Source organism: Tenrec ecaudatus, chromosome 6 (genome assembly GCF_050624435.1).
Source record: "Tenrec ecaudatus isolate mTenEca1 chromosome 6, mTenEca1.hap1, whole genome shotgun sequence".
In the NCBI taxonomy this organism is placed as follows: domain Eukaryota; kingdom Metazoa; phylum Chordata; class Mammalia; order Afrosoricida; family Tenrecidae; genus Tenrec; species Tenrec ecaudatus.
Window position 1 is genome coordinate 80,428,444 of NC_134535.1, and position 10,532 is coordinate 80,438,975.

At 53.5% G+C, this 10,532-nt stretch overlaps 2 protein-coding genes across 2 annotated transcripts; both read right to left on the reverse strand.

Annotated features, from left to right (window-relative positions):
• Positions 1-500: 500 nt before the first annotated feature.
• Positions 501-6,063, reverse strand: MYG1 (MYG1 exonuclease). The gene is made up of 6 exons (XM_075551615.1): positions 5,695-6,063; positions 3,584-3,743; positions 1,728-1,880; positions 1,126-1,248; positions 828-1,009; positions 501-717 (listed from the first exon to the last, which is right to left on the reverse strand). The coding sequence occupies exons 1-6, from the start codon at positions 5,898-5,900 to the stop codon at positions 519-521; spliced, it is 1,023 nt and encodes a 340-aa protein (XP_075407730.1). The 5' UTR covers positions 5,901-6,063; the 3' UTR covers positions 501-518.
• Positions 6,064-6,207: 144 nt separating this feature from the next.
• Positions 6,208-10,329, reverse strand: PFDN5 (prefoldin subunit 5). The gene is made up of 6 exons (XM_075551617.1): positions 10,183-10,329; positions 9,902-10,004; positions 9,604-9,635; positions 8,744-8,818; positions 8,526-8,631; positions 6,208-6,607 (listed from the first exon to the last, which is right to left on the reverse strand). Exons 1-6 carry the CDS (start codon positions 10,252-10,254, stop codon positions 6,531-6,533), a joined length of 465 nt encoding a protein of 154 aa, XP_075407732.1. The 5' UTR covers positions 10,255-10,329; the 3' UTR covers positions 6,208-6,530.
• Between the last annotated feature and the right edge of the window lie 203 nt (positions 10,330-10,532).

Consider the following 10,532-nt stretch of genomic DNA (forward strand, 5'->3'; position numbering starts at 1 on the left):
TTTTAGTTACAAAAGACACACCAGGGGCTTCAAAAAGCTCAAGGGAAAATGAAGTTTTCCCAAGAACTTGAAAAGCTCTCCATGTGTACCCAACCCCTTGCCAACATGACCATGCAATTGACGCACAGTCCAGTAACATTAGTTGTGCATCCATCGCCACTCTGCTTCCAAACAGCCCGGTGCTTCTTACATGAGACAGTGAACTTGCCTTTGGTCTAGGTGGGACCGTACTGTGTCCTTTTGTGCTCGATGTACATGGACTTCACTTGGTGTGATGTTTTCATGTACCAACTCCATTGTTCTGATGCATGACACACCATGGGGCTTTTGTCCACTCTTACAGCCACTGCCCGGTTTCCTAGTGGGGCTCAGCAGCCCCCTTCGTCTTCCAAAAGGACCACACACGTGGCTCAGCAGTTAGTAGGATGGAAACACCAAATTTAACATCTCTAATTTCTCCCAAGTTTGAACAAGTTCTCAGGGAAATGATGGGCAAAGGCTTGGTGCAAGTAGACATTTTATTGGGCTGAGGGGCTCGTGGGTGGCACAGGTGTTGGGCCCTGGGCCAATGTGGCACGGGCCATGCTCAGGGCACCCTCTCGGGTATGGTGGCCGCCAATGAAGCCGCTGGCGTGGACGAAGACACAGCCAGGGATCCCGGTGGCCTGGTCCAGGGCTTCGTCCCGAAGACCCCGCCATGGCTCTGGCAGAGGCAGCCTACAAGTGAGTAGAAAGGGAGACATGAGGAACTGGGGGAGGGGATCCCAAGTCAGGCAGAGTGGGGGCCCTGAAGCAGGCCTGCAGATCCGCAGGGTCTGGGGTCTCACCGGCTCTGCAATGAGTGCGGTTCCTTGGGCACACACTGCACCCGCCACTGTCCTGCTTGGTCAGTGTAGACTACGAAGGCTATGGCCACTGGGGGGGACAGCGCAGACTCCAGGTGGTACAGGTGCTCCTTCCAGGGACACCCGCCTTTGGCAAGCTCCACTATCCTCCCACTGGCGTCCACCTGCAAGGGAGGTGGGGCCAGCTACAGGGTCTGGGACAGAACAGGCACTTCCGGTGACCACAGGCTGCTGGCAATCGCCGACCCCTGCACCACACTGCCACCTCCCACTCCTGTACCTGGAACCGCTGGGCCAGGGCCTCTTCCACCAGGGCCCGGGCGGGGAGCCAGCTGTTCTGGTAGAAGTCTAGTCTCTGCAGAAACTCCTCTCGAACCAGATCCATTGCGCGCTGAAACCCTGCCTGGGGATCGTGGGAGTCAGCGTGGGCCTCATTTCTTTCTCCTTCCTAGGGTCTCTAGAGCAGTGGTGCTCAACCTTCCTCATGCCGAGACCCTTTCATACAGGTCCTCAGGTTGTAGTGACCCCCAACCATAACATTATTTTGTTGCTACTTCATCACTATCATCGTGCTATTGTTAAGACTCCTGTGACAGGGTTGTTCAACCCCCGAAGGGGTCGTGAACCACAGGTTGAGAACTGCTGTCTGGACTGGCGCCTGATATGGTATGCGCTGGGTTTCTAATTTCAAGGTTAGCAGTATCAAAATCACCAGCTGCTGCTCGGGAGACAAGCCTTTCTACTCCCGTGCAGTCTCGGGAGCCCACAGGGACAGTCCTACCCTGTCCTACGGGGTCATTCAGTCACCATCGACTGCATGGCAGTGAGTGAGGGGCTGGAATAGACAAAAGCTTCCACTTTCTCCTCCTGGGGCCCCCCTACCTCCGTGTCTTGGTTGGGCTGGTTCCAGGTGGGATTCAGTCGGGCCACTCGGGCACTCAGGCTAGTGGTCAGTGCATATCGAGGCTCCCCTTCCTCCCACTGGGCAATCCCATTGTCCACGGCATCCACCTCCTCCACGAAGTTCTCGTACATCTAAGACGGGGGCAAGAGAAAGGCTCTGGAGGATCTGCACCACGGGCAGACCTTTCCTAGGTCTTAAAGCCATGTTCACACCAGCCCCCTGGCACTTAGTCTTCAGTGGCGCGACGAGGATTTCAGCATCAACTGGGTGAGGAAAGTGAACTGGGCAGTTCAGCAGCCTGTTCAGTCCACAGCTGACGGTGCTGCCATGGGGCTGTCAAACCCGGTGCTGTTCCGCCAAGGCCCGAATGTGTGGGGTGGGGCTGCCGAGTCCTGAATGCAGGGGTGTGTGCAGGGGAGCTCAATGGCTGCAGGGTAATCTGGGTGGGAGGGGAGTGGCAGGAGCAAGGTAATTGATGGCACAGTTAATAAGATGCCACCAGAGAAGCTGGCCACTAAAGGCTAGGTGGGGGCAGGACTGGAAGCCAGACTGACAGGCAGACTGGAAGTGTGGAGTGGGATGTGCACCTAGGGAAGCCATGATGAGCCCTTGAACCTCGACTTGGAAATGGGAAGACACTGCCTCAAGAGTTTGTGTGTGCTTAAAAAGGATTTTAATAAAAAAAAATTAGCTAATAAAGTAGCAGAAATGGTGGGAACAGGACACTATCATTTAGAAAACCCTGATGAATTTTTTGAGACAGATTTTCATTATTTCAACCAATTAAAAATAGGATTCAGTCCATTTTTAGTATATTCAGAATGTTACATAATCATCACTATCACCTAATCCCACAACATTTTTCTCTTCCAAAGAAAACAATCATACCCATCGGCTCCTGGCAATTGCTAATCTACTTGTGATCTAAGGACTTGCCCGTCCCAGTCATTTCATGGAAACGGAGTCATACACGGCCTTTTTCACGGTCCATGCGTGCTGTAGCGCGTGGCAGGCAGCACTTCAATCCCTTTACCAGCTAGAGTCCTCAAGTGTCACATTTTACCCACCGGCCGACCATGTGGATGACTCCCACTGTTTACTGAAGCAAATACTGCCATGCAGAACCTTCGTGTGACCTGTGTTTTGGGGTCGAGACCATACTTCTGTTGGGTTTTTCATGCAGAGACACCATGCAAATGAGGGACCTGCACATCAACGCATCTCAAGAATGGGGGGAAAGTGCTACTCTCAGTGAGGGCTGAGAAGGTTTGTGTGTAGCATCTCTTGGTCTGGACCCCAAACTCAATGCTCACTCAAAAGCTTGGCTTTAACGGAATCAGCTGCTTAGAAGCCCCTCTGCAGTAGAGGAAAAACCTTTGGTGTCTGAAAGATGTTTTATTTGGCCTGTTCCTACTTACTCACTTTTTTGGAGCTATGCCAGAGGGACAGAAAACAGGGCCCCGAGCCTGGTTCCTTCCCCAGCGGCAGGACCCTGCTAGGCCGCCGTGGGGGAAGTCTGGGTGTTCCTAGTCAAGCCCTTCCCAGCTAAACTGGCCACATGCAGGCACTTTTTTTTTTTCAACCCAAACCTGTTGCGCAGTCATTTTTATAAGTCAGGTCAAGACTTTTCAAAGCCCTCCCCATCTACTACCTCAGCCACTCCTTATAACCATGCTGTTACCATGGCCTCGTGAGAAGATGCGCCTGTCTTAGGAGAATGCCGGGGCCAGCAACCCTGACCCCAAACCCAGGTCTTCATACGATGGGAGCACCTCTCCCTGCTGGCCTGGTGGAGATGCCTGTGGAGCAGACATCTCTGTCCTCGGGTCCCCACCTTGTCATAGAGGGTGCCCACCATGCTGTCGTCTTCACTAGTGCCCAGCAACTGGGCCAGCAGCTTGTGCCCGAAGTGCAGATAGACGAGCCCCGCACTGCTCAGCTTGGTCTGCCAAGGCTTCCCAGGCAACAGGGAGCTCATGGTCTCAGTGAACGACCTGAGGAGCACAGGGAGACGGGCTGAGGTGAAGGGGATGGTGCCAGGTACCTGCATGTGTGCGCCCGCAGACCCTTGTGGGTGGGTGGAGAGTCTCAGACAAGTTGGGAGGAGAGAGCTCGGCTGGAAAGGCTTGGGCTTCTCCTCGGGTCAACATGGGCGTTAGCTTGGCAGAAATCTTCCTGCTTTGAAGTTCACCATCAGCTGAAGACAGACAACCCAGTGCTCTTATACATGAGCGAGGGGATGAGGCGCTTCTCAGGAAAAGACCCTTAAGGTCCTCCTGAAAGATCAATCGGTGTGTGTTCACCAGACACACAAAGAACATTCCAGGCAGAGGGCGCAAACGTGCAAGGACTGACACGGGTCTCTTCCTGGAACCGCACGGAAGTCCTGGGTGTGGGACGTAGGTGGCTAAGGCTGTTCGCCAGACAGGGCCCAGATTCTGGTAGGCCTTGGGTGCCAGGCGTCGGAGTTATTGCTAAGTAATGGAGAGCCCCCGAGGGGTTTTAAGCAGCAAGTGCATGCCTGAAAGCACCGCTGCAGCCAGCGAGGAGAACAGATGCATGTTACCTACAATGGTCCGGCCAAGTGAGGGAGGCGGGGATCTGGACAGCATGGGGCAGATGTCAAGGGAGTGGAAACTACAGCTGGGTGGGTTTCTAAATACCGTCCATCAGAAATGACCTAGGCAGCTCATGCTTTCATGGTATTTATTATGAAATCATAAATAAGAGTGCAAAAGGGTAATTAGAAAATGTCAAGTATCAAGATTAGTGACATAATAGCTCCCACTACACACAAAGTTCAAAACTCAACATGACCTTATAGTCAAATGTGCTAAGACTATGCCCAGGAACAAGGGTATGATGAGGACAACATTTGAGTTGCCGCCTGCTTCTGGAGCGGAAGATGCACACCGGTGTCAATGCACCTAAGCTCAAGTGCTTAGGTTGGAGATAAGTGCAGGGATGTTCGCTTTAGGTGCTATATTTCACACGTGTTAAAATGGTTCACGTGTGTAAAAGAGAACTAGGAGGAAAGGAGTGGGGAGGAGAGGAAGTAGCAGTAATGCCCTGCATCACACAGGAAGGGGTCAGGGAAGACACAGGCAGAGGCCACAGGCACTGTCGGCCTCCCACGAGCAGTGGCAGAGGTGGGCAGGGAGGGTGAGGGTACTTAGTGGAGGGAATGCTTGTGAAAGAAAGGTGGGACCAAGCTCAGCCGCTCTAAAGAGTGACTGAGCAGTGAGGGCAAGCAATCAGGCCCTAGCTAGACAGGTGTTAGAACAAGCAAAAACTTAACACATCCTCATACTGCTTGAGAGAACACGACTAACCGGGAGGTGGGCTACATGAAGGGTGGCTCCTATTTTATCATTCACGCCTTGATTTCTTAGTGTGAGAGATGATATATATATATGAGAGATGCTTGAGCAACGTCTAGGATGTGGAGGCAGTGATGGTGAAGCCACAGGTCAGAGTCCTGACAAGCAGCCCTGGAGAAGAACATGGAAGAGCGGCTGAAGCAAGGGCAGGGGAAGTGAAGAGTCCTCGGGAAAGGGCAGTGCTCATCCGTGGGAAACGTCGAGAGCCCAGGCACCCCACTGGAGAAGCAAGCATGGTCCTTAAAATTGTCGCCGGCAGGGGCAATCGGCGAGGGAACGTGAATGAGATGACGGACTGGAGCGGCACTGTGGGTAAGAGAGACTGCCATGTCCAGTGGCAGAGTCCAGCCCAGGTCCACAGCGACCAAGGCTCTATCAGCTAGCTGTGGGGCGGCAAGGGCAGGGGAAGGATGGAGGTGGGGGCCTGGAAGGCTAGTCCCCGCGGGGCAGCAGTGGGATTTCAATGAAGCGTCCTCGGCCCGGGGGTGGATGGATGGCTGCAGCCGAGCACGACGGGACGGAAACGAGGTCAACGACTTTGAAGGAAACGGACCCGGAGACCCACCTTTGGTGATGATCGTATCGATGTCGCCGAGGGTCGTACTCGCCGCCCACATCCACCACGACGTCACACGAGGCCAGTTTTTCAGGGTCCCGCGTGCGCACAATCTCTGCATCCCGGTAATCGGGCAGCAGGCGGAGCAGCGCGCACGCCAGCGCCTCGTCGCAGTGGAACGTGCCGTTGTGAGTCCCGATCCGGGCTGGCGCCATGGAGTCGCTGCGGGGACGTTCGCCGGGGCGCGGGAGGGGCCGAGCCCGCGGGGAGCGCGGCAGCAGGAGGGGCAGCAGCGGGACGAGGCGGCGCAGGAAACGCTGGGACGTGTGGGCCGCGCAACCCGGAAGAGGAAGTACTGCGCACTGCTACTTCCGCTTGCCGGCCGTTCCTATGGCAACCGCCCAGGGAAGCATTTCTGTGGGCCACTGGAAGGGCCCCTGCGGGGAGCCTCCAAACAGGGCCCTGCTTCACTGGGGTTCATCCACCCCCAATCCATGATTCATTAAAACCCCACAAGACCAGTGCTCTGCCACCGGCGTATTTATTAGCATTAAAACACAAGATCCGCAAGACCGCCTCCCCACCCTTCCACGTTTATGAGCTTCAAAATACAAGATCCAGAAGACACCCCTTTGGCTCCCCCCTCTCTCTCTCTCACACACACACACTATAGCTTCTAGACAGACAGACAGACAGACACACACACACACTATAACTTCTAGACACACACACACACACACACACACACACACTATAACTTCTAGACAGACAGACAGACACACACACACAATATAACTTCTAGGCCCTAGAAGCAGGGTTCCCCTGCTCCGTTTCTGCGGTTAAGTTCAGGCCTTGGCAGTAGCCTGAGTGGCTCCCAGAGCGGTGAGCTGCTGAATCTTCTGGCTCATCATCTCCATGACAGCTGTGGACAAAAAAGGAGGCATCAGAGCCTGCTTAAAACCTAGCCTCACAACGATGTATAAATTACCAAGGGCATATGAGGGAGGGGGGAAGGGGGAGGGAGGAGGGGAAAAAAAAGAGGACCTGATGCAAGGGGCTTAAGTGGAGAGCAAATGCCTTGAGAATGATTGGGGCAGGGAATGTATGGATGTGCTTTATACAATTGATGTATGTATATGTATGGATTGTGGTAAGAGTTGTTTGAGTCCCTAATAAAATGTAAAAGAAGAAGAGAGAAAAAAATGATTAGGGCAAAGACTGTACAGATGTGCTTTATACAATTGATGTATGTATATATATGAACTGTGAAAAGAATTGTATGAGCCCCAATAAATTGTTAAAATTAAAAAAAAACAAAAAAAAAACCTAGCCTCAAGTTAGGAAAAAACAGCAGGCAAGTTTAAAAAGACAACTACTTACAGTTTACTAATAAAAATTTTAACCGTTATTCATTGTGGGTGATACGCATTATCACAAATTCTGAGCCCAGTCAATACATTAACAAATGAATAAAATCTGTATTTTAACGACACCGAATGTGCCATTTCTGACTCTGCCATTTCTTCACACTGTGAAGTAACCCTATAGGACCAAGTAGAACTGCCCTTTTGGATTTCTGAGCCCTGAGTCTTTAAAGGAGAAGACAGCCTCATCTTTTTCCTTTGGGGTGACTGGTAGATCTGAACCACTGACCTTGCGGTTAGCAGCTCAGAGTAGCCCACACCACCAGGGCTCCTCAGACACAACCAGAAAGTTACATGGTCAAGATTTTGGTCTTATAAGTGCTTCTCAATCTTGACTGTGTAATAGAACCACCTGCAGGGCTTTTAAAAGTCCAACCCCTGGGAACCCACCCAGCAGCTGGGGGAACTGTGAGTTCCATGTTGGAACACTAACCCCAAAGTCAGCAGTTCAAACCTACTAGTCACTTCAAGGAGGGAAAACTGATTGTGGTGATGACTGCACAACTCCTTTTAATATGACTAATGAATTGTATAGTATGTGAATTGTCTGTGAAACCACTTTAAACAAACAAAAATATAAACACACAAGATTACAGCCTCAGAAACCAAAAAAAGGGCAGTTCAATTTAGTTGGCCTCATGGGCCCCAAGGCTTTCTTTGAAAACTCTCCAACTAGCTTTACGAGGAGCCCTGGTGGTGTACTGGTAATGATTACGCTGGGCTGCTAACTACAAGGTTAGTAGTTCAAAGCCACTAGCTGTTCCGAGGGAGAAGGACGCTTTCTACTCCCTTAAAGCATTGGTCTTGGAAACCCCCAGGGGCAGTTCTATCCTGCCCGCAGGGTCCATGTGAGTGGGGAATTGACTCGATGGCAATGAGGGAATTTTATGTGCAGCCACGACTATAACCGCTGTTACTTAATTAGGGGTTCTTTCTGGTGTGTTAATTTACATGCACCTCCTCTCTCCTTCCATCCTAATTAATAGGAGCGCCAAAAGATTATAGACATGATGTCTTTCCTTTCAAATTCTCAAGCACCCAACCAAGCAAAAAAGCCCACCACCACTGAGTCCATTCCAACTGATAGCAGCCCTAGGAGACAGAGTAGACCTGCCCCTTAGAGTTGCTGAGCCTGTAAGTCTTCGTAAGAGCACACAGCCTCATCATTCTCCCTTGGAGCACTTGGTGGGTCTGAACTGCTGACCTTGTAGCTTGGCAACCCAACACTTAATCCGCTGTACTACTAGGGCTGCTTAGCACTCAACCAGCCAGATAAGACAGTGGGCACATAGCAATAAGATATCAAAATAGCCCCAAAGAGACAACGGTGGTTCTAACTGGCACGGCAACCCGTGCTCTTTCTCATGGAGGTCCAAAGTCAAAAGCAGGGTCAAGTGGAGCTCCAGGCGTGCTCACCCTGTTTCACAGCGTGCTTCTCTTGCAGGGCTGGCTGGATCTTCTCCATCTGCTTGGTGAGGAAGTCGATCTTCCTCTTGAAGAAGTCCTTGGCATCCTCCGCTGTCTGCAAGGGTCAGAGGTGAGTGGGGCTGAGTGGACCTCACTCGGAGCACCTTGGAGCGTTCCCTAGGCTCCTTTTCCCTGTTCAGAAGCACCTCACGTGTCCTCCCACTCACCTTCTCTACATAGTAGCCCGTTCCCACATCGATGAGCACATGGTCCACGTCATGGAGCTTCCCGGGGACATACATCTGACAAGGATTAAGGGGAAAACTAGGCCAGCATGAGCCATGACTCTGCCAGCCAGTTTGGCTTGGCTCCCAGGCTCCCCCTTTGCTGAAATGCTCCAAGACACACCCTCCTTGCAGCGTTTGTTCTTTCTTAACATGAGCCCTTCCAGAAAGCTTACATCCAATGAGGCTTCCTACTGCTCAAGTGTGGGAAAAGCCAGCCCGATCCACCCCCCTCCTTACCCTGGCCGGTGCACTCCTATCCACGACTGGCTAATTGCTAATGGCGTCGATGGTCATTATTTAGCCATTCCCAACTACATTGCTAGCCCTGCGTCTCCCTGGCTGCCTGTCAGTTCTCAGACTGCACCTGAAAGCCGCCCAGCTGCAGCTTGCTCCCTCATGCCAATTACTCAAGAGGTGGGCCGGTCCTGCTTCCTAGTGACAGCACACCGTTGAGCGGCAAATGAGGATGAAGAGACAGTCTACCCTTCTGTTTCTATATTCTATCCCTTAGGTCTTCTCTCACGGTGACCAGCAAACGTGTAAATCACCCACTCTCTCTCGCCATTGGAATCTTCAAACAAGGGGAAATCCATCACACGTCAACACTACACGTTCCTTGCTACTCACAGGACATTAGCTGGACGGTGGCCCCGGGTGAGCTAGGGGCGCTCGGAAGCGTGTATCCTAGAAGGAAGGTGCTCAGAGCCATGGGTGGGCTGTGGGATAATCATCGCCACCCCCTTCTCGTCCCCGGGGAGAGGAAAGCAGAAGGCAGGGCGCAGTTCCAGAGGAAAGGATACAGAACTCGTCAACGGGACAAGCAATTCTTTCCCTGCGAAGGCAATGAAGACACACGCTGGCAACCCCAAGGTTACCCAGCGACGAAAAGGACCGGAAAACAGGGTGACGGCGACAGCGGCGACACTTCCACTCGGACACTCCCGGGCTACTCGAGCGACCGACAGAGGGTGCCTGACGCCCGGTCAGTAAGCAGGGGGTTGTTTTCTCGCCCCGGGTTAGGAAAACCCGAGTGGGAAGTGGGCCGCGCGGCCCAGCGGGTGTGCCCCTGCCCATCGCGCCCGCCCGCCGGCCCCATACCCTCGTTGGTCCGGTTCAGCACGTTCAGACAGTCCTTGGCTTCCACATACTTGGTCTGGACCACCTTGAGCTGGGCGATGGACGTGGACAGGAACTCCACTTCCTACGAGACGGGGAGCGGGTCAGGCCCGGGTCCGGGAGGCGAGCGCCGGCCGAGGGGCGGGTCCTGGGCGGAGGCTGGCGTTTCGCCGGGGAAGGGAAGCCTCCCAGGCCGGGCAGGCGCGGGCCGGGGAAGTAGCCCGAGCAGCGCGGGGTGAGGCGGCAAAGAGGCCCGTCCCCACCTGGTCCAGCTGGTTCTTGAGCATTTCTAGCTGCGGCAGGTTCAGCTCCGTGATGTTAACCGACTGCGCCATGTTGGGAAGGAGGACCAGCGGAGGGAAAGCCGGCTCGGCGAGTGGCGCTCTAGCCGCCCGCCGCACATCTCTATGGCTGCGCTCGGCGGCGCTCTGCGCCTCGCGGCTCGATGACCCTCCATCCCGGAAGGGCAGAGCGGCGGGAGGCCGGCCCGGGGCTTGCGGCGGAGCGATGACGAGCCTAACGCGATAGAAGCGCCTAAGCGTGGGCGAGCAAAGCTGGGGCAACAGGACTCCCGCCCGCTAGGAACGTAAAGGTGACAGGTACTCAGGACGAA